General features: G+C 42.0%; 1 protein-coding gene across 2 annotated transcripts in view; it reads right to left on the bottom strand.

The window, feature by feature from the left end:
- The window catches only part of fndc5a (fibronectin type III domain containing 5a), a 37,826-nt gene that overhangs the window by 6,155 nt on the left and 6,743 nt on the right, over window positions 1-24,928 (bottom strand). For both annotated transcript variants that reach the window (XR_013810003.1, XM_079691774.1), the window contains exons 2-3: window positions 10,905-11,020; window positions 9,484-9,682 (exon numbers count right to left, since the gene is read on the bottom strand). Coding sequence is in view for 1 of the 2 variants with exons in the window: in XM_079691774.1 (XP_079547900.1) it covers window positions 9,484-9,682; window positions 10,905-11,020 (315 nt within the window). In the remaining variant the exon portion in view is untranslated. The remainder of the gene's footprint in view (window positions 1-9,483; window positions 9,683-10,904; window positions 11,021-24,928) is intronic.

Here is a 24,928-nt window from a genome sequence, read left to right as displayed (position 1 = left end):
ATTTGGCCTTTCTTTCATGCTGTGCAAAGAAAAAGCAACCTCTTAATCCAGACATCTTACCATGACTCGTGCATGCATGCATGCGCACGGTTGTGGCATGACCACCAAAACAGAAAGATATGGTCACAAGATGTGTGCAAATATGTAGTATCCTATCCATTGGAGTTGGACCAAGCCAGTGTGTGGGAAGATGGCGCCTGTGTCGGCCTGCCGCTCCCTCAGCTCTCTGCCTTTAGCTATCCTGCTTTTGTTTTATGTATGTCAGAATGTCTCTGCTCTGCTCGTCTACGATCACCAAGTTCTCCTCCACCTTAGACCCTCATTGGAGTTTATACTGCTGCCCAAACCTACATCTGGCAACCATAAATCGTTCCCCCCCCCCCTACTGCCGGATATTCCCACCCACCTGCGACGGGGAAAGCGTGGTGGTGCGCTGGTCCATCAAAAAGCATACCTGACGGCTTCTTCTGGGACTCATCCACGCATCAGATGTCATGGCCCTTCCGCTGCACGCCATCTGAGGGATCGGTGGATTCGCCCTGTCTTTCCGGAGCTGCGGCCTCTGCTAGGCCCGCTGATAGCTACTTCTGCCCGACTGACTGCTCCCGGCCCGTGCGGCGTTCAACACGCACATCTTCGTTAGCTGATACGCACTACACCTTCGGCCAGCCCGGAGCGAAAACATTGCATGGCTCTGCTGAATGCTAGGTCGATAGCAAACAAAACGTTCCTGTTAAATGACTTCTTCACCTCTGGATTTTATGTTTCTGACGGAGACCTGGGTCCATGCTGGCGAGTATACACCGTTCTCTGAACTTCTTCCTCCTGACTGTACATTCTTGAGATGTTTTCGAATCAGTTGGAGCAAGTATTTCATTACTAATAAACACCTCTCTTTGTCACAATCTTATGAAGGACCCAAATGCAGCACTCAAGAAACCACGGGCCGGGCAGAGTGTCAGGGAGCAGGCGAGGCGGTCAGATTAGGTACAGGCAGGGTCAGACAGCAGGCAAGGCAGGATAGTCCAAGGACAGTCAGGATCAGGGATCAGGCAGGGTCGGAACCGGGTAGACAATCTGATAACAAACTCGTGAAAGACTAGCATAAGGCAAAGTACGATCTGGCAACGGGCGTGTGTCTGGTGAGGGTTTAAATACTGGCAGTGAAACTAATGGGTGCAGTAGAGAAAGAGAGTGAGCAAAAAACGTAGGTGTGGTTAACAGGTGAGACAGGTGAATGGAAAACTACTGATGAATGATGGAGCAGACTGTGACACTCTTAGCTCAGGATGTGTCCCAGCTGCCTTCAAACATGCTGTGGTCCACTTCTTAAAAATAAAAATCTTGACCCCTCCATTCTCGCAAATGTTAGGCCCATCTCCCAGCTACCTTTTTTATCTAAAGCCCTGGAGCGAGTAGTCTATGTCCAGCTGCAGTCGTTCTTAACCATGCATGGCATCCATGAAAAGTTTCAGTCTGGCTTCAAACCCATGCACAGTACTGAAACAGCCCTTTTAAGAGTTTTTAATGATCTGCTCCTAGCCGCCGACTCAGGTAGCCCAGCTGTCCTGGTGCTGTTAGACCTGACAGCTGCCTTTGACACTGTGGACCATAGCATCCTGTTTTCACAGCTTGAACAGTCCGTAGGCATCACAGGCTCTGCCCTCGCATGGTTCAGGTCATACCTGACAGACCGTAGCTTCTCAGTGCAGTTAGGTGCCTTCTCCTCTGCTAAAGCCCCTCTTACCTGTGGGGTCCCCCAAGTCTATATCCTGGGCCCCATCCTTTTTTTACTGTACATACTGCCCCTAGGTTCAATTCTCACTAAACACAATATTCCCTTCCACTGCTACGCCGACGATGTACAGATCTATCTGCTTCTCAAAGCAAATGTCAAACAATCACTATAGCAGTTTGATGGACTGCTTGATAGAGATAAAATCCTATGGAGAAATTGCTTTGGTTTTTGTCGAAGGAACCGGAAGTGGTAAAATGCTAACTTACTTCCGGGTTTTAGGACGCGTCACTGTGGCACTTTCTCGTTTCACTAATTTCCCCTCCTCGACTCCTCGACTCCTCGAATCCTCGGTCCTCCGGTAGTGACCCTGGAAATGGATTTCAGCGCGCCATGTTGAAGGACATCTAATTTCTCTAAATGCACACCGAGGACCGAGGATTGAGCATCGAGGAGGCTCTCTGAAGGAGCTATAATCGAGGATACACTGATGGGTCCTCCGTGGATTTATTTCCGGCAACAAAGATGTTGTTACGCACGGCCAGACTTATCTCAGCCAATGACAGCTCTGTATGCATCCCCATGATATTATTTAATTAACTGCTTTCATCACGACGCAATGTTTACAGTGAGAACAGCTGTGAGGTCCGTGCAGAAAGCAGAGCAGTTTGTATATCACTCAGTATATCACTCGTCCCTCCCAACAGGCCGATCATGCAGACAGCGTGGGGCCTCACCTTGCGGAGGGGGCCTCATCTTGAGGAGGGTGCCTCAACTGATGTTACGTTATTATGAGAGTGCTCTCATACTTGTTTGATTCTGAAATTATTATATTTATATAAATATATGTGTGTATATATGTCCGCATCTGTAGCCTGTTATTGTCTTATTATACCGCACTGCGAATTAATTAAAAGTAAATATATAAGTCATCATGAACACATCCGTCAGCACTCTACAGCCCTTTCAGACGAGACATATACCACATGATGACACGTTAGGCTTGTGTTGTGTTCAAGGAACCTGTCCTTGGCCAGGAAAAACAGGCACTCACTTGTTATCTCTTTCTTTTTGCGTGTGTTTATAAATTACCTCGAGGGCCGTATCAAATGGTCTCGCGGACCGTAAAGGAGGCCAGAGGTTCCCCACCCCTGCACTACAGGCACAAAACAAAGAACAAACAACAAAGAACATTCTCTTGATCTTTGCTACCACTGTGCACATGATACATAATATAAGATTTGGAGCTGTGTGGCTGCAACTTCCTACATTATCAGGAGGAATAATAATTAAAACAACAATAGGATGGTCTGAAGAACAACCATATATATTGATAAATGCTAGTATATAAATAAATAGTAAATTAGAAGAGAAAGATCATTATGACTAAAAATGAATGGTGGTTGAAACCCCATGCAAAAGAAATAAGAAGTTCTGAAGACTTTAATTATCGAACAGTTTTGTAGGGTGTCATTTTTTTTCCAGTGGTACCTGTTCTGTTAAAGGTTGAACCACTGTGAGTTGTTGTTGTCCAATTTATTGGAAAAGTAGTCTTGGGGATAGTTCTGTCCATCAATGAACTTGTTGTGATTTTTGTGACAAGCATGCCAAGTCTGAGTTGTTGAGCCATTCCTTTACAATGCTGAAGCCATACAGGATCCTTACATTGTCTTTTATGTCTACATCAGTGATCACAAGTGAAAAAAGAAAACAGAACAACATTTCGTTCTGCCTATGGGATGAAGCAGAGCTGAGCGATGCTGCCTCGAGAGGTACATCCTTGTTTTTGGAGGATTTTCCTTTTGGCCAGAGAAAAAGAGACCTCTTAGAACATTTTTAAAGAGGCCAATGAAGCTCGTTTGGATTACCTTTTTTATTTTCCATGTTTAAGTTCAAGTGTTTTGTCAAAAAGGGACTATAGGTGTGTACATCTCTGTGAGAAAAACCCCAAAAAGGATTTAATTGTGTGGTACTCTTTGAGGATGTTTTACTGTCCTGCTTCCTATGTAACTACTTCCTCTTTTTTACTCTCTATCAGTCAATATGGCTCCCGCCCTGTCTTATGATGCATCGTCTCTTCCCCAGGTTGTGCTGTTTTTTTTGCTCATTTCTTTGTCTTCCTTTCATCTCATGTACCCTAAACGTATTGTGAACGAGGACATTAGATAAAACATGGATTAATCCAGCTTTTCAGGCTCATCCTTTGTTCTTTCACTGATATCAGCATGATATGGCGGATCAGAAGGGTGCTGTCGAGCGAGGACGGCAAAATACGTCCCTTTCTTCTGTGATAGTTCGCCTGTCATATCAGGACAATGGCCTAACAGCTGTACTGAGAAACTCTCTTTATCCCTGTAATTATCTGCAGTAAGAGACAAACTTGATTTCTCTCTTTCTGCCTCCTTTTGTGAAGCAGTCATTTTCAATAACTATTAAATGCTTTTGCTGTCACCATTTTGTGGAATGATGAGCAAGTTATATGAAATTGAATTTATTGGACATAGGTGCTGCATCACAGTCAGTATGAGAAAAATAAAGATCTCTTTGAACATTGAAACAAGAAAACATGTCACAGAAGAGGCATACAGTAAACAAATATGAACCGCAAAATGAGCATAATAGGGTACCTTTAAGTGTTTAGGAAAGAAAATACATCCAAAACAGACCAAGAAAGTTAAACAAAACTATTAATGTGTATTTGTGTGTATGTAAATTGCTCCTAAATTCATCAAAAGGTAGCCTTTGATAATGCCTATAATGTGTTTATTTACAATCTAACATTTTAGTAAAATAATTGTCTTCACATAATTTATCAACTGGGGAACTTTCAAAGTATTATCTATTACTTGCATTTTTTAGCCTATATTTTTTAAATCTGAAATCTCCACTTCCGTAGGACTTAAATACATCAAACTCGGCTTTCGACAGTTATTTTCTATTTATGCAGTGATACAATGAGATATAATATCAAAATAATTTGTAGCTGAACAATCTAGTGCTCAGAAATGTATGCATATTATCACATAATTAACAAGATAACGCCTTATTTGCATATTTCTGAATAATTTCAGAAAATGTCAGATACAAAAAAGCTAATTAATAAGAAATCAACTGTGGATAGTTTTTGATGATCTATTAACTAACATGTTTACTTTATCCACATGCTGTGCCCTCCTTAAATAAGCCACAGTCTCGCGCTGATGGGAATTGAACATTTATTCTGGCGCTGTTGTGCATCCCGAATTTTAAACACACCACTGATCTCTAACTGAATAACAAAATGTTGACTTGACGAACATCTGCTCATCTGTCATCAAAAGAGTTCAGTGTTCCAACGTAGCTACGCTAATTAAACAGACATCCTTGAGCAGGCAGTGCAAATTAAGCAGAGCAGGATGATTGGTGAGCTAAAGTGTGAGGACGCTGAAGGATGTTAAATCTCAGACTGCTCTCTGTGGAGGCGTGTGCATGTTGTAAAATGTGAGGAAGAGTGAGGATGTCTCCTTGCTCTGCATTGGAGAGCCTTTTCTCGCTGTGTGTGTGCAGAGTCTGTCTACATTTGGATTCATACATTTTTATGAAATGGACAAGTGCATTGAGGCAGAGAGTGGTTTCCTCAAAAAGCCCTCTGCTCATTTTGAAAGAAAAAACGTACATTTCTGGGGAATAGGCTTATTCTGATTTTAAACTATACTCTCATGTTTGTAGGGTTAGCTTAGCTTAACATAGCTTAGAGTAAAGATTGGAAGCAGCTATCATGCTTCAATCTAAGGGGAAAACAAAACTAGCTGCTAATTTAGCTTAACATAAAGACTGGAATCAGCTAGACTGGGTCTATGGTAACACAATCTGTCAATCAGCATCCTATGAAGCAGAAATATCCAACTCTTTCTTTAAGGAGTGTCTATTTTCCTTTTGCCACTATCCCTCATACATTTTTTTTTATTACCAACTCTGATACAACTATATGTGTGTATCTTTGTTTGTAGTGTGTTGTGTTCATGAGACACTTCTCTTTGTTTCTGTACATGGTGTTTGAGTTGGTCTCCCGGCACTTTTCTGTCTCCACGGCTTTAAAAGACAGCAGGAGAGGGAAAGGAAACAAGCATGTACACAAAAGGATCAAATCCAAAAATAATTATGTGTATCTGGGTTCCTATCAGTTATTGATTTCTGTCAAATCTTCCCCTCACAGAAGCAACACGCAGACAACACTTTCTGTGCTAATTAGGCCTCAGTGGTGAACTGAACTGATCAGTGCTCTGCATTGATTGTATTTATATTCTACATGTCTCCTGCCAACCCAGTCTCATGGCATTTCGTGTTCACCAACACGATTTTTAATCTATTGATTCGTGTTCACCAACACGATTTTCTCCTTTTTTTCGTGTTGCACAGCACGATTTTAAAAGCAATGTATTTCTACTGGTAATGTGTTTCGTGCCTGCAGCACGTCTTTTTTTCCGGTCGGGTCGTTGAAGACCGGAAGCTGTGTGGTCCATAAAAACATGTTCTTACTCAATATCAAGCCACAATTATTGCTTTTATTTTAAATCGTATAATTTCGGACTTTTGTTTCCGTCTGTGAGGAAAATAAATGGGGCTCAGAGCCTCAGAATACTGAAATCTGTATTTTTAAATCTTTTTTTCCTTCTAATTTGTTATTCTTTTCAAAATAACACACTGTTATTTACTCACCAATAACACACAATTATCCTTGCTTTTATTTTTGGTTTAATTCCATAATCTCTGGCTTTTTTGGTGTCCGTCAGGAACTGAATTTCAAAATAAAAATAACCGGAAACAGACGTAGGCCTCTAGGAGTTTAGGATGGCCGAAGACACTACACTACCCATAATCCCCAGCTATCGTTTAGGACTACAGTCCCCGTGATTAATCTTCAAGCGCTGGGATTGGATGTTGGAGTGGCAGTGCGCGAAGGTTACGCCGAGCGTCAAACAGCTGTTTGAAATGGAACAAAACCACGCCAGACTATCCAAAACTGGAATCGAACGCCTCCCCCCAGAACTACACATGCTGGCTATTGTGTTTCGCAAAATGTTCCATGGGACGTCTCTACTGAACGTTTTCGTTTTTCCCACAATTAGAAGTTGCCAGTATTAAACACATTGGTGTTATCAAATGTAAAACATATAATTAATAAATGGGTGAAAATCGCTTGTGTCCATAATGCGCAGCATTAATATATACCCACATGACAGCTCATTGTTACTTTGTAATTCTACTCCACAATTCAGAGGTTAACCTGATTGCCAAATGCCAACAATCAGGAGAGATATTTGATAGTTGGTGCTTGAGAAGACTAAACATTTATCTGCAATTGACATGAATGGAAACGAGTAATAAAGTATATTCATTACTCGTTATTCTCTACTAATAGTTAATTAAAGACTGTATAATGGCTATTTTGCACATCCCTTTCAAGATTTCAAGATTTTCAAAGGTTATTGACATATCATATACAAAACTACGGTGTATGCAATGAATGCAAATCTTGGGTCACAGGTTCCTCAACAGCACATTACAAGACATCTATCTACATGGGTTTGTACCTCCACCATTAAACTGTCATATTCTGCACATTTCTTATACTATCTACATACATAAGAGTATAATTCATACGTATAATATCAGTTAAAATAAGTGCTTCAACATAGTTAACATTGCAGGAAAGCAATATATTAGACGTTAAGTACTTTGTCAGGCTTAATATTTATCTGTAGATACCCCCAAAGTTTTTTTCTTATTTAAAAGAGGACCTTAATCTAAAGTATTATTTAATGTTTAAATAAAGGTTAATTCGTTTTTCTGTTTTGCACATCCTCCTATTAATATCTTTGTACATCTGGCACTAAACTGTTTTATTGTAGAGATCACTTACAGTATCTTCTTGATTTTTTATATTCTATATTTCTATCACAGACCTTCTACTTTCCCCCTATGAAAGTATGTACTCTTAATATTTTTTTAATCAAATATAACACATAAAAACAATAATTCAATAACGTGCTTTAACCACTAGGCGGTGCACACAAGGTCCACACAGCTATAATAACTTTGTATTATTAGTGTAGGACACTTATGTATGTACAACATCTGAAGATTTGTAGTTTTATTCATGCTTTCACATAATTGTATAGCATATTGCTATACTATTTCAGACTCAGTATTTACATTCTTACATTCAAAGAAAATCAAAGTCCTTTTATATCAGCTGTGCACCGTTATGGTGTAAATATAACCTATCTACGAATTAGATCAAATATAAAAGTCAGCCGAATTAAGGTTGATACTGCAAGGAGACGTATTGTGTGAAGAGAAATTGAAGATGTTGTTTAATTGTTGATATATTTATGATCCACGTTAAGTATTCAGTTTCGGCGGCATTTCTTCCAGTTTTTCCAAAGGTCTTCTCATCAGGGCTCTATAAGAGAACTACGGCAGATCTGTAATATGTAATGCAGCCGGACCGTGTATTACAATGCCATTATGTGATGACTTTCAAAGAGAAAAGCAAGAACACTCGGAATTAAGTATTATTTTATTATTTTAAAATATTTTCCGGATTTCACATCATATAAACACCAAATCCCAGCATGCATTGCGGCTGAAACATCCAATCTGCGAGCTTAAACCATAGCTGAGGATCTTGGGTAAGCGCTGGAAATGCCTACGTCTGTTTCCGGTTATTTTTATTTTGAAATTCAGTTCCTGAAGGACGCCAACAAAGCCCGAGATTATGGAATTAAACCAATAAATAAAAGCAAGGATAATTGTGTGTTATTGGTGAGTAAATAACAGTGTGTTATTTTGAAAAGAATAACAGAAGGAAAAAAAGATTTAAAAAATACAGATTTCAGTGTTCTGAGGCTCTGAGCCCCATTTATTTCCCTCAAAGACGGAAACAAAAGTCCGAAATTATACGATTTAAAATAAAAGCAATAATTGTGGCTTGATATTGAGGAAGAACATGTTTTTATGAACCACACAGCTTCCGGTCTTCCACGACCCGACCGGAGAAAAAGACGTGCTGCAGGCACGAAACACATTACCAGTAGAAATACATTGCTTTTAAAATCGTGCTGTGCAACACGAAAAAAAGGGGGAAATCGTGTTGGTGAACACGAATCAATAGATTACAAATCGTGTTGGTGAACACGAAATGCCATGAGACTGGGTTGCTCCTGCAGTGCCAGACCTCTGTCGACCATAACAGAAGTTCAGACTCTTTCCGGGAAGTATCGAAGTATGGCTCACATGAGAGATGAGTGTAAATGAGAGGAAGACTAGATGGAGCAGGGTTCAGCCAAAAGCACATTGATTTGCCACCCCACGCAGATCCGACTGCCTCCTCTCTGTGTCTGATAAATGCCTTTCCTCATTTTAGTTTACTGTGCAGTTGTGCTATGTGCATGCAGGGTGAGGCCTGCAGAGGCACGTCAATACACAGTGAAGTATGGACCTCCCTCTGCAGCTTTATTCCTGAGTTGTGGTCAGCAGATGCGAGTTTCGGGAGCACTCTGTTGTGACATTTCATTTCACGCTTTGCGTGTCTATTGATTTATATTGCTCTTTAGACAAAATCAGTAAAGATATTGTCAAAAGGCCAAGTCCCCTCTGCACTTGCTGTCTTGAAAAGGGACGGACACAGAGAGAGGAAGCTCACACTTGTTTCCCTTTTAAGTATGTGTGTGTTTGATGAAGGGCATTGGTGTGTGCCACTTTACCTTTACTCTTAGAGGCCTGGGTCTCGGCCTCCTTGGGCGTTCGGAAGCGCAGGGGTTCGCTCAGCGGGCTCGACCCAGACATGCTGATGGACTGGACATGCACAATGTAGTCTGTCTCTTCCTCCAAGTCCCATAATGCACAGGAGCGTGTGGTGGTGTTGACTTCCTGGATGAATCGCAGCATGCGCACGTCTTTCTTCTGTTGGAGTATGACAGGGAGACGAATGGTGAATGTTGTTTAAGGCAGCAGGACGAATGCTTTGTGTAGCAGTGGTGTAGGATGACTCACTTAAAGCCACTCATGAAAACAAAAAAAGGGTGCCCCCATCATGTACAGGGTTATGGTTAGGCTAATTGAAGGGCAGAGTTTATATGAACTTGGTCTACTCAAGAGGTCGTCTCGTATGAATTGTGGCAAAATGACGGAAAATAAATACACATAACAAGATACTTTGGATACTGAGAGCATTGATGCTGTTGCATTCACACCATCATACATAAAAACCTCACTTTCAAAGCAAAAAATCTTACAGAGTTAATACCACTCTGATAGGGTAAATATGAAGCTGGAGCAAGGAGTTGGTTAGCTTTGTTTAGCTTAGCATCAAGGCTGGGGGGAACAGCTAGCAGCTGTATATACCAATATATATACAGTATAACCAGGTTTGGCTACAATTCTTGGTATGTGTATGTTTTGACCATTTTAATTTGAACAGAGCCAGGCTGGCTGTTTTCCCCTACTGTCATTCTTTATGCTAAGGTAAGCCAACCGTCTCGTGGCTACAGCTTCATGTTTAATAGACAAACTCAAGAGCAGCATCCATTTTCCTTGTTTATTGTTTGAAATAAAGCATATTTCACAAAATGTCAATAAAGAATATAAAACATTTTCACAGTCATAGGACGTTATCCAGGAGATAAAAACAAACAAACTGAATAATGTGTCAATAACGATCACAATACATGCAGATGTATATTTCTGTTGCTATATTAATTGTCTGTTTTTGGAAAGCACATAATGACCTGTATTTGTATCGAATTTTTACATTGTATTACCTTCCTCTGCAAACTATGTTGTCCTCGGCATTAACGTCACACCAACATGTCTTGTCTGTACATGAACCTGATTACGTTTTTGTGTGAGCACGATTGCAGCGAATAACATCACTTATAACGCTAACCTCACAGAGCTGTCATGGTCTGTTGTTGTCAGAGAACACACAGGCAGTCCGACAGAAACCAGCGGCATGTGATAATTCAAACAAAGCACACTAACTCAAGAGAACAACTGGGTACAGAGAATTGCACATGGCAGCAAACAACCAGAAAATAATTCAATGAGTATGTGTGTGTTTGCATAGTGTATCCCCCCTGTTGGCACATTGACATACAGTAGCCTATATCCAGTGTCTGTTGCTCACCTGCTGTGTGATGGCAAAGCCAATAACGGGGTCTCCCTCTGGGATGTCCCATGTCACCACAGCAGAGTTGGCTTTCACTGCGCTGATGGTCACATTGACAGGAGGCGACAAGCTATCTGCAAGAACAGAGAGAGAGAAATAAAAAGCTTGTTTTATCTTCTGCTGTATTCTGAGAGTAGCCTATAGCTGTTTGCAGAAATGGCCACCAGAATGGCAGGAAACCAAATTGGGTTGTGTAAATAAGTACAGAAACACAAAACAATTCGTCAGAGTGTTAGAGCTGTTCTGCCCGAGGCTCAGCAGACACTGCAGTGTGTATAATGACAGGATCGATGCAGTCTGTGGGGCAAATCGTCCCAACATTCATATAGTTTTGAGGTATTAATAAAGTTAGGAAAGTTTAAACTATGTTCAAACCACTTAAAAAATGTATAGGATGGATTGCAATGAAATTCATGGTGTCCAGAAGATGAGTCCTACTGACTCTGTTGATCTCAGGCGACAACCTCAGTTTTTCAAAAGTGAAGCCAATGTGTAAGTGACACAAATGTGAATGAAGGTGACTTTATTTTTGTAGTCAAAATAGCTTCTTTCTTCATTTTTTACCTCAGTAAACATAATCATTACTGTCCAAACCGCTTGTTTCAAGTTCCTCAATACAGAATAATATTCACTTAATACATTTTTGGCACATTCAGAGTTTACTAAACAATAAAGCTGGGTAATCTTGTGATTGACAGGTTGTGTTTAGTGTTTCTCTTTAAACTTTGGCCCTCTGATTCTGTAATTTCACTGCATGAAAGGTATTTGTAATGTGTAAGTCACCATAATGTTGTTGAGCTTTTTGTTGCACGTAGCCCCGCCCCCTCTGTGTGACTGCTTGATCCAACAACCAAGATGGTGATGGCTAAAACCCCAAACTCGAAATGTAACTCTGCAGTCCACAAACCAATGTGTGACATCGCAGTGACTACGTAGTTTATCTACAGTTATCTCTAGCACCATCAAGGCATTTGTTACTTCGACTATTATTACAGACATTCATACACTCAAGGTGAATTGTAATACTTTTGGTGATCCTCAGATTCTTCCGCTATCTTCACTAGTCCAATACTTGCAAAGCTTCCCATCATCCTCAGCTGTACTTTGTGTGTAGTAATACTAAGCACTTGTGAGCTAAACTAAGATCACAAACATTGCGAAGATTATACTTGTTAAGCATATTATTGTGTTGCAAGTAGGCGTTCCTGCTGACATCAGCAATTAGCTGCAAAGCACTGCTACAAATTGTGGCTTCCCATCACTTGCAACCGCTATCTGTCAGCTTATCAGTATAAACGTGCTTCAGTTACCACCAACTCTCTGAAGACGCTAATTATTCCACTGTTACTGCATGCGGCTATTGGCGCTCCTCTTTGTGTATTGGACTGCTTTAGAAATGAGGCTCATTTGCATAGAAATGGGCCAATTTTGCCAACCGAGACGATATTTGCTTGTCAGCACGGTAAGGGGAGCATTTCACCCTTTGCTGGTGCTAAGAGAGTTACACGGTTTTTCTTCATTTATATGTGCAGGTTTAATGGTTGCAAAAGCCGTGCAAACTATTCTCTCTTTTTTGATATTCACAACACACCTCAGACAGTCAAAATGTTTCGTTCAGTATTGAATGCATTGATTTTTAAAGTTTTATTATTGAACATAAATGACAGAGCAGCCTAAATATTCTGGGTCAAGATGAGAGTAATGAAGTCTTTTTGTCTGTCTTTGTAAACTTACCTCATGGCTACTAAGATTTCAAATTGTTTAAAAACTGCATAATTTATTAGAAAATCTCTCAATTCTGCACATGGATTGAACTCCCAAAACCCAAGAGATCATTGGTGCAGTATTTTAAGAATATATTTTCAATGCCAGACAAAATAAAATATATTTCATGTACAAACTAGAGCAGCACTGAGGAAGTGCAGAACTCTGCCAAGGTCAATGGTGCATTCAAGTGCTCCTCCGATAGCCCCATTTCCTGAATTAATACCACTAGGATTCCACATTAACCAAAGTGAAAAATAATTCCTGGATCCACCACCTGATGAGGTTCAACTTAAAAAACGATTGGGTTTTACTTTGGCTCGTGGTACACCTTTCCTATAAGTTTCATGAAAATTAGGACAGAACTTTCCAGTATTCCCGCTAACAAACAGAAGAACAGAACTGAGACAAAAACATAACCTCCTGGATGAACAACAATAATGATGCCAAAAATCAAGGAGAAGAGAAATAGAAACTCTGCACATATACCAAAATCTATCCCTCATTACAACTGTTTGTTCATGGCTGAACAGAATGAAAGTCAACAGGAAATCCTCATTACATTCTGAAGAATCCATTGACCCGTGTCACTATTTTTGAAAGATGCTGTATTCTAAAACTGAACGAAATACAAGTATGATTAAATGATAACAGCAGGCAAGGTCATGGGCTACAAGACTTGACAATAATGACTTGGCTCATTTTCTAATGAAGTGTGTGATTGTGTGTGTCTGTGTGTGGCGGCCTGAGCTGTTACACAATAGGACTCTAATTACTGTTCGTGTTGTTTTTGGTTCTTCACCAGAATTTCAAAGTGCCTGCAGTAGATGAGAACACACTCATTTGTTTCCAAAATATTGAAATGGATCTTTCCTAGTTCTTTATTATTTATGTTCTCATTAAACTATTTTAAAGTTTAAACTGTGCTGACCATAATGGATAAAACATGTAATTGACGTCACTGTCTTGCTGTACAGGTTTAACAATATGTTGTGGCTCCATAATTGATGACGCAAATACACAGACATATCTAGGAACTAGATATGAATTACAATTAAACAAATATAATTTAAATCCAGTCAGTTATGACTCGCAAAGTGCCCTCCTTGTTTTCATTTAGATGCAATTAGCGGTTATGCCTGAGGGTCTAATTCAAACGTATCAAACTGTGACCGGTCCAGAGGTCTGAGCTGCTGCCTGGAGAAGCTGGAAAGGCCAGGAAAGAATCCACGGGTCAGTAAATCGGTTAAACAGAAGATGCTGTACGCACAGTAGGATTAATGACCATCGAACGCCTTTTGAAGAATTTTTCCAACCATGTTCAGATGTGCTTTTTTTTCCTCCTGTTGTCTGCACATTCTTAATGAGATCTTTATCATTCAGTTTATATATGTTATTGTTATGTAAGGCGCTTATTTTATGAATGCACTCTCTTAGAGAGTTAGAGGAGAGGACTACAGATGAGAAGACATACACGGCAGAAGTGAAAACATCCAAACACACATTATGGGGTTTATTTCATACTCTGAGCCAGATGTCTAACACTTACATTCACCAAATGTTAAATTGTCATTCCTATCTTTTGTATATTCTATAGGTTTTTATTGAGGGGGTTGTTCATATATTCTGTATCAAATATTTAAATTCTAGAATCATGGCGAAAATTGATTTCCTTTAAAAAGAATGTTGACAGTGTTTCATTTATAGAGTAAAAAGAGATCTAAATTACGCTTTGTAAAACCATTTGACAAGTGTTTAAATAAAACTGATTCCTGTCGAAGAAGTGTATGCAAATTAGAAAAATCTAATAAGATATTGCTTCATTTAAACATTACATTTCAGAAGCCTTGGCAGACAAAAAGTGAAGTTGTATGGTGATTTCGATCAGTTAAAATGTTTACCATATTCTCCTAGTGTCTTCTCTTAAAGTGATCTTTTGCGGTGTTGGAATGGTTTGCCACCTTTGGAAAGAGCCAGTCTGGTGGACATCAGTTCTCATGAATCACTGCAGCCTTTTGGGATTGGTTAATATTTGTAATGGGAAGCAGAAGTGAGAGAGATGAATGGAGAGGGGGAGAAGTGGTCACTCTCAGTGACGCCGCTCTTCTGTCTTTAATGGGATATAAATCTAATTTAGCCCACCAAATGCAGTCAATGAGTTATTGAATAGGTTACCACTCACTTGTCCTTCGACGGGTACAAATCACACAGCTGATAATTACAGGATGATGAGCTGCAGTAGCACTTGGATACTGACATACTGTACATTGGGACGGAGCAGGCCTCTGTTACAGCCCCCCCGCCTCCCGCTGACACTGTGATGAATGGCCTGACTAACACGACAGGATGAAGACCTGCGGCATCTCTTCGTCAGCGGGGACTCTGATGTTTGACGTAGATATGCTTTTGTTTATGGTTTCCTAAGAAGCCTGAGGGGCCGCCGTCTTGGGCGGAGGGGCTGATGGGACTGATGAATTCACAAATCAAGCTCATTATGTCTGTTAGTCCTCTCTCACTGACTATGTCTCTCTCAAACACTAACACCGCTCTCAAAACACACAGTGATAGTTAACATTTAGCTCCTAATGCCCTTCAGGGAATACATTAATTTCTGTAGCTGACAGACCGTTGCCCTGTTAGCACATGTGTAATACTCCTCCTGGTTGGAGACTTGTGAGTGCTAGAAAAAATAAATAGATAAAAGGAATCACAAATCGATGCAGAAGGAGCTGAGGTATCTAAACTTTTGATGTTGCCTTCACACCAGTTGTATGGTATATTGGCTCTGGAACAAGGAAACAAATAAGTGATGTCTTTTAGTTCCTGTACATTTAATCACAAATGAACCAATCACTGCTTGATGATGTCATACTGTTTTATCAGCTCTACATGAAGCTATGTAAAGAAATCTAATTCTGGAGTGAATCAAAAGTCAATCAGACTTGAGATGCTCATTTTATTAGAAGTAGAGTCGAGGAACAACACAATCAGAAATGTTACTCTAATTGAAGTAATGACTGTGCTCACCAGTGTTGGGGAGGTTACACGTTATTTGAAAACTTTAACCAATTACTCATTACCCATTACTGTTTAAAAAAGTCATACAATTACTGATAACTCAGCAGTGATTGTCATGCGCCATATTACATTATTTGTAGTTTTGGAATCATTAGGAAGTAGAGCGGTCGTCCACCATTTGGGAAGTCCGTGTTGGGATCCTCAGCCCCTGCAGTCAACAAGTGTCTTTGAACAAGATACTTAAACAAACATGGCCGACAGTGTTTGAGTGTGTGTGAATGTTAGTTCCCCTGAGCAGATAGCACCTTGAGTGGCAGCCTCTACCATTAACAATACTCTTTGTTAGATCTGTAACAGCTTTCTTGTCAAACAAGCAAACAAACCATCCCACCCCCTATCCAAGTTTGGGTCGAGCTCAAAATACACAGATCCCACACTACCCATAATTCAACTCAATTGCCTTTAAACTCCATGCCCCCAGTTTGTAGCACAGGCTGTCTGTTATCTAATCCCAGATCGGGCCTGGAGATCTTCCAAAGCTCCTGCAGAGCCACAGACTATTTTATAAAACATTTATAGGCTTAGAAACATTCTGCCTCGACTTGTTCACTGATCTTTATTTGAAGTGAAGTCTTTAATGGGCAAGACTGAAGAAAAACAAGAAGAAGAAGAAGAAGAAGAAATTAAAGCTGACGTTGACTTTTAACATGACTTTCATTGACTACTTGAATACATCAAAACATTGTAACTTACAGATAGAAGATAGAAGGACCCCCCCCTCCCTTTGCCTTAAGACTTTTAAAATCTTATATATTTGCACAGAGCTGTTTAGTCTTTGACAAAGTCTCACAACTTCTGATTTAACTATGTACTTTCTCTCTGCTCCTTACAATGAAGCAGCCTGCTGGAAAGCCCTTTTGAAATGAGATCTTTTCCATCTTCAAATAATGATATTTTTATTGCTGTTTGTAACTTTTGAACAATAAAGTTGAGTGGAGCATTAATTTACTGTAAATAACACTGACTGGCTGTTGGCAGTAGTGAGGGAAATATTGTGTTTTCTATCTGTCAGAGACGTTGAGATTACATAAGAGAAAAATGATAATAAAAAAGATTATAGATTGTGGGAAATGGCAAAAAGGGGGGGAATAAAATTAAATAGTATACGCCCTTGTTATTTATCCTTAGCTGTCTTCTAAACAAAGTTAAACGATCTCTTTGATTGTCCTCACGTCCCGCAGTTCTTGGTCACTTTTGTCTGTCTTTGTTCGTCTCCTCTCTCCCCCCCGTATGGCCACTGAGGGACAACTAGAGTGGACGCTGGCTGTGACCGCGAGCCTTGAATATCCACATGACATGAGAGCCAGCTCTAATGAAACACCAGACAGATGTCTCTATAAACTCTCTCTCATCGAGGTAGCACACAGTCTGCCTCACCCCGAGAGATGGGGGTGACTTTGAGCAATGACGGGGGTCCCAGGTGTGTGAGTGTGTGTGTGACTTTGTTAGCACGATGATGATCAGAGTGACGGCTAATTGTCTGTCCCATGCTGAGAGAGTGTGAAGGGTGACAGCTCCTTAATATCCCCGTCCATTAGAGAGCACACCAGCAGTGACCGTATACAGTCAAGGAGAGCTGCCGTTTCACCACACACACAAACAGTCCCAGTCCATGAAGCCTATCATTCTTTAACGAACGTTCCCTTCATCTCTCTGACCTCAGAAAGACAGGATCATTGCTCCCACTCCTCTTCCTCCAGGCTCGCTGCCGACCCCCCCCCCCCTTCTGCCTGCCTGCCAGCCCCTCATATAAGCTTTGTATATTTAAATGTTATCACAGTCTGAGCAGAATTTATTTGACATGAATGACTATCGATATATCAGAAGATTATGAAAACACCTGGATACAGATCGTATGTTTTGTATGGTGTAAATGGGGTTTAGGAATAGATGAATGAAGCCTTCGAGTGGCCTCAGACTGGGATTGGGCTATAATCCCTCCTCTCATTGTGTGTGGTGTAGTGGGTCGTGCATTGGTGTTCAGATCAGGGGGTCACAGGTTCATACCCCACTGCAGTCAGCATGTCGTTGTGTCCCTGGGCAAGACACTTCACCCCAAATTGCTCCTGTGGGGATTGTCCACAGTATTGAGAATGTAAGTCGCTTTTGGATAAAAGTGTCTAACAAGTGACATATAATCTAATGTATGTATTTTTCTCCTTTAACAAGTGAAAAGCATACAGCAAACACTTGGCTGCTTCATTATTGTATTTGTCAAGAACATCAGAAAACAACCAATACAGCAGAAACTGATTTGGATCCATTGCCAAATCTAATATGTTGTCCTTTGGCCCGTGCCACACCGTTCCAGAAGTTTAATTAAATGTTGCCAGTAGTTCTTTGAGCTTCCTTGAGTTTGCTGTTTCCCATTACCTTCACAACAATAGCCAATATTTGCAGTCTACTATGTAATAACATAGTGGTGCAAAATCAATCTTAACTGATGCTATTCAGCTTTTAAAAGGCCACAGTTGGGAAAGTAAAAAATAACATTGTTTCATCTTACTGGGACATTCAAACAGAGTACAGCTATCTGTGCTTTTCCCAAGACAAAATGTCTGTTGTGAAAGAGGCCAACATGATTGAGCTTTTAGTAAAGTTGACCAACTACTGCCCCTGCTGTGGATATTTAGAAATCTTTGAATGTTCAGTATACCAGAGCAACCTGTGCAGCGGAACTACGATAGGACCCGAGCTAACTGCAACTGTCTGATTCAGTGAAACCCAAGCAGACAGCCGGTGCTTTTCGACTAATCATAAAAGCTAGCAGGGTGGTGTTCCAGCTTCCACCTGCTCCTCAGGGGACTGACTCACCTTAGTACAGCTCTGCAATACTTCTGAATGTGTCTCTCTGAGTCAGGCCTCTGGGCCGGCTCTGCTCCCTGGATGCTAATGAGCCGGGCTGTAGCTTGTGAACTAACATGAGAACGACCCGTTAGCCTCATCATATATATTATTGAATGTTACCCTGCAGTTTAGAAGCAGGCACAGGCCCCGGGTGTTTGTGACTTCACAAACTCCTTTATGACTCCTTTATCTGAATCCCTTTGCGGATCGCTGTGTAGCTACAAATTCATGTTTAGCATCTGAAACCACTTTAGCTCATTTCTGGGCTAATAGTAAGTAAACAGTCACTTTGTAGGTAAGGTGTGATAACCAGCATGTGGGAAGAATCCAGTGCACTTGGTAGGGGAAAAACATAAAAGTTCACGCAGCAGTTGTAATAGCTAGAAAGCGGCGGGCCACTGGGGAATGAGCGGCTATAAATTAACACATGTTGATTAACGCGTTGAAGCTAGTGACGACGCAGGGGGATTACAATCTCTTGCCGCTTGTTTCACACACTAACATGCGTGTGAGCTGCGGTCCCACTGTGCTCTAGGGTTAGCTGGTAGAAACGCCAATGTGCCATGATAGAGCCATCAGGATTTTGTACTGATCTGCAGTTTGCCCTTGCATGTGTTGGAGCAGGGTGTGGTGGATAGGCATACACCCAGAAGTTAGGAAGATCACAGAGTGACACGAACACGAGGCGTTAATGCGTCTCATTTATTAGCTAAAACATAGATCTGGTGAATCATGCAGAAGTGCTATCTGACACGTGTGTGTGCATCAGAGCCGTTACGCTGCGTTATGTTGATTTATAATGCCTTTTTAATCAGAGACTACTGTTTCACAACCGCTCTATCTCTCTTCCCTATTTGAAATGTTACGTAACCACAAAAGGCAGCTCTATGAATATGATATTTGTTCTTCTTCGTCCTGTCATGTAGCTCTTGGATCTGTGTTCACCGCTTCCTTTCCGAGGAAATCCACCTTTACAGGGTTTCTGTATTGCAATCCTATATTCTCTTTTGCTTCCAACGCCTATTATTCTGACTGTAATAGACATCTTTGTTGCTAATCCTCCCCCTCACATGCATCGTCTCGGTCTGTCTCTCCAATGCTCCTCTCTATATTTTTATTACAGCTACTACACCAGGGCTTTTTGGCAGCTCCTCCATAGCCTGGGTGTAAAGCTCTCCGCCTCTAAGTGACACTTCAATGGGAATCTGGGTGGAGATGGGTGAAAAGGGAAGAGATTCACTTTGGCAGGACACACTCATGTACTATTCTGGTATTGATTAGCCTCACACTCCCACATTGGCTGCTGATCAGGTTTACAATGTGTATACTTTGAAGATTACTGACTGCCTAAAGATGAAGATTTCCATTTTTATAAAGAGCCCGTTGGTGTGTTGGAGGCTGCATGTTCTGCCCCTGCACATCACAGCGGCCCGTTACTGACAAACAATAACTCCGGAGGGGCTTTTTTCTTTGTTGAATAAATGAGTTATTTACTCACAGGAAATTCATTTTCCATCCCCGCTAGCCACGAGAATGCTGACGTGGGGAGGGAGACATTACAAAACAGACTCTTTCTCCCTCTCTTTCCATCAGATGGCACACACACACACACGCACGCACACGCAACTTTTTTTCTCTAATTAAATGTCAAAAGGCAGGGTATGAAAATCAATGCAGCATTGTGTGAAGAGAGAATGCTTGCCAGCTACTTAAAAAAAGGCAAAGGAGTGCTGAGAGGTTGATTATTTATTTGACGAACCCACTGTTGATGAAATCTCAATACATATGGGAGGGGGCTGATGACGCCCACAGCTTGATATAATGCTATGAATATGAAATTAGCGTTTGATACATAACTGTCCTCTTTTAGCTCTAGACTTACTGTTTCTCTCTCTGTGTGGATACGAGCACAGCTGGTAAAGTGACGCCTACAGAAGCTGCCTGGGAGGATTGGTATCACAGGCAGATGGAGGGGGACGGGGACGTGAACAAACCTCGCTATGGTTTCTCCACGTTTCACGCTCTCCGTCTCTTTCAGGGTTTGTCTTTCTCTCCTGTGGCTTTTTCTCCCTTTTGCATTCGCTAATTGTTCTCTTTATCCAACTGTAGCAAGCATCCCCCGGAGTAAAACACATGCTTTGTGACTGACTGCTGCCCCTCCATCCCAGACCAGACTTGCCAGCTCCATGGCACAGAGGTTGATCATGGGAAACTGACTGACGTACACACTGATAGGCACACCCACGTTACATTTACACAAGCATGAAATAAATAATTCTATCTGTGCCAGAGAAAACCGGGAGAATAGGAGACAACGGACAACGAGCAAAAGTATCTGTGTGTTAGTGGTGCAGGTAAACTCAAACTCCCCAAGTGCAAAAGACTGTAAAACACACCATCTGGGTGTCGATAACTCCCCCTCAGGATTTGACTGTTGTGTGGCAAATAAAAATTGAGTTTTAAGGCTCAAATATACAAAGTCTATGTGGCTTTTTCCCTTCCTTCCTCTTTTGCAGCTTCTGCTGAGAACAAGTAACTCATAACATGTAAATAATCATCCTTCATTACAATAAAGTAGGCTACATATATTTGATAAAACCAATTATCTAGTCGTGCATATTTAGAACTGACTTGATACATATGAATGATAAAATAGTGCCTCTGGATTTCTTGAAAAAGTCCATCCCTCATGCACACAAATAAATAAGTAATTAAAGGGGCCATGTTATGCTTACTTTCGGGTTCATACTTGAAGTTTGTGTCATGTCTCCATGCTTTAATGTTCAAAAAGGTCTTTATTTTTCTCATAGCGCCTGTGCTGCAGCACATCTGTTCGCCCTCTGTCTGAAGCCAGAGCCCAGTCTGCTCTGATTGGTTAGCTGGCCGGCCCTTTTGATAAAAGATCCCTCCTCTTAGTTTATAGAGGAGAGTAACCGGGTACCTTCATTCTACGTAAGGCCACACCCCTTATTAGGTGAAAACATTCGCTGTCATTTGAATGGCGGTAAATACAAATTCTGAAGGAGCCCAATTACAATGGTCAGCGCTAGCTAGCCAATAGAAGCACGGGTGTTACAGAGGTATCTATCTTCTTATGTTCCAGTAGCAAAGAAAGGAAACAATGGAGGCGTTTCAGGCAGGGGGGGAGGGAGTGTCTGGGAGTCAAACTCCCTCCGGAGGGAACACAGGGATTTTAGCCTTTGCAGACTATTTACATGCACAAAAATACTACAGGAAAAGGAAAACCTCGAAAAGCAAAACAGGGCCCCTTATGACAACAACAACAACAACAACAACAACAACAACAACAACAACAACAACAACAACAACAACACTACCAGCATCTCTACTTGTATTAATGTCATTGATTCCCTCCAACAGCAGCTCAGACCTCTGTCCACCTGCATGCACTCAGATGTGACAGTGGACAGACGACAGACTGCGTCAGCGAGCTCCCGCTGCTACGTCAGTGTTTTGGCAACGCCATCTCTATCTCCCACAGGCCGGGGGTCCAGATGATCGTTCCAATCTGTCCTCTAACGCCTGCTTCATTCCAATTTCAGAATATAAGGAGACATTGTTTCATGGTTAAAGAAAAGCTTCCAAATGAAATCAAATTAAAAAGCATTTTTTCAAAGAGAAAGAAATCTTGACCATTCTCTTTTATGTTTCTAGCTCCTGCTGTTTGATCTTAATCTTGCAACCAGATTGCAAAAGCTTTAGAACATATGAGTCCTCGCTATCAAACACAAGGCCATCGCTCTATATTCATCGGTATCTCTAAGTCGTTTGCTTTTTAGAAAGAAGGAGAGGCTGAAGAGGTGCCGGAAGCCGAACTGTGTGGATAGAAACATCCAGAAGTACTGGTACTAATATAAAAGCACTGACAGGTTTATCAAAAATGACTTTTATTTAATTCAGGTTGAAAGGTGACTATTAAAAGAGAACACACAAAGAAAGATGAGAGCAGCTTTGACACAACAACAGACAAGCTATGGGGGAGGACGAACCTCTCAAAAATGTCTTTGCTTTTTTCTCCTTCAGCCCTGGTTCTTTGTTCCACAAATTAAATGGCTCTGTCACATCAGGCTTATTAGTTAGTACTTGCTTTTATATTCCTAAAGCTTTTGTGTATAAAACTCATATTAGACACACTATTATACACAAAACGGTCTGTACATGCCTCCTAAAAAAACACAGCAACAAAGCAGTACTGTGGTTTGTTAGTGGTGTAATGCAAACAAAACAACCACAGGATAATATGATAGCATTTCAAAGCTAAACTGCTGTATTAAAATTTTTAACAACTGATCATGTTTTTTTTGGGTGATGGTATTTTCCTTTAAGATAAATCAAAAACTGTAAAAAAAACTCGGATCTGACTGTGTGTTTTCATTTGTTAGACCATTAAAGAGGCCCTATTATGTTTTTTTGGCTTTTCCCTGTCCTGTGTTATATAGGTTTGTGTGAATGCACATGGTCTGCAAAGGCTACAATTGCAAAGATCCCTTCAGAGGGAGTTTCTCTCTCTACCCCCCCCCCTGCCTGAAATGCCTAGAGTGGACTCCATCGTTTACTTCTGTAACATAGTGGCATCACTGTCACACTCCCAATTCTATTGGCTATTGCCAACACATTGTACGTTAAGGAGGTGACCTTTCTGACGAATCTCTAAGTAGTGGACCAATCACAACAGAGCTGGTCAGCTAACCAATCAGAGCAGACTGGGCTCTGGTTTCAGACAGAGGGTGAAAAGAGGTGCTACAGCACATGTCACGGCTGGAGGGCAAGGTACACAGGACCCAAAGGCAGAATATCCAAATTCAAAAAATACTTTTATTGCAAAAATTAGCAACAAATTAAAAATAAGGCAAGGCAAAAAACACAAAAATCCCTCTGAACAAAGAACCTTCCAACAACATCAAATAATCCCACAAAGACCAACAGAAAAACCAGAACCTAAATGCACACAAACTAATCAACTGAACAAGACACAGGTGAGAGGGGAGGAGACAACACCGGGCACCAGGTGCACACAATCAGCAGAAACAGACAAGATGGGAGGGGAAACACAGAGAAAGGAAACCAAAGACAGAACCAGACATGACAAAAACACAACACAGACAGATCGTAACATTACCCCCCCCTCAAGGGACGGATCCCAGACGTCCCTAAAAAGTTCAAAAAACGTCCAGCAGGGTGGGTGGAGGGGGGCGGTGGGTGGAGGGGCTCGGGCCGACAGCCCAGGGGCACAGCGGAGGACTCGGAAGGTGGTCTCGGGTGGACGGCCCGGGGGCAAGGCAGAGTCCATGGTGGGGGTCTCGGGCGGACGGCCCGGGGGTAAAGCAGAGTCCATGGAGGGGGTCTCGGGCGGACGGCCCGGGGGAAAGGCAGAGTTCATAAAGGGGCGAAGGCCACAGCGGGCGAATCCAGGGGGCCGAGCATGAGGGCGAAGGCAGCGGCTGGAAGAGTCAGGGAGCCGGGCCCGAGGGCGAGGGCCGCGGCCGGGAAAGTCAGGGGGCTGGGCTCGAGGGCGAAGACAGGACATGGAGTTGGCAGGACCCCCGACGAAACAGGTGTCGGCTGGACCTCCAACGGCACCGGACATAGGGTTGGCAGGACCCCCGGCAGAAGAGTAGTCGGCGGGGCCTCCAACGGCACAGGACATAGGGTTGGCAGGACCGCCGGCAGAAGAGTAGTTGGCGGGGCTTCCAACGGCACAGAACATAGGGTTGGCAGGACCCCCGGCAAAAGAGTAGTCGGCGGGACCCCCAACGGGACAGGACATGGAGTTGGCAGGACCTCCAGCGGAACCTCCAACGGCACAGAACATAGGGTTGGCAGGACCCCCGGCAGAAGAGTAGTCGGCGGGACCTCCAACGGCACAGGACATAGGGTTGGCAGGACCCCCGGCAGAAGAGTAGTCGGCGGGACCCCCAACAGGACAGGACATGGAGTTGGCAGGACCCCCAGCGGAACCTCCAACGGACCAGGACATTGGGTAGGGACTTGAGAGGGGACTCGAGAGGTGACTTGAGAGGGAACTCGAGAGATGACTTGAAAGGGGACTTGAGAAGGAACTTGAGAGGAGACTCGAGAGGTGACTTGAAAGGAAACTGGAGAGGGGACTGGAGAGGGGACTCGAGAGGGGACTAGAGTAGGGACTAGAGTAGGGACTAGAGTAGGGGCTGGAGATGGGACTAGAGAAGGGACTAAAGGAGGGACTAGAGGAGGGACTTGGGAAGGGACTAGAGGAGGGACTTGGGAAGGACTAGAGAAGGGACTTGGGAAGG

The sequence above is a fragment of the Notothenia rossii genome (assembly GCF_949606895.1).
Source record: "Notothenia rossii genome assembly, chromosome: 7".
In the NCBI taxonomy this organism is placed as follows: Eukaryota; Metazoa; Chordata; class Actinopteri; order Perciformes; family Nototheniidae; genus Notothenia; species Notothenia rossii.
The sequence above is the reverse complement of the archived record's forward strand: the minus strand, read 5'-3'. Positions and strand labels throughout refer to the sequence as shown.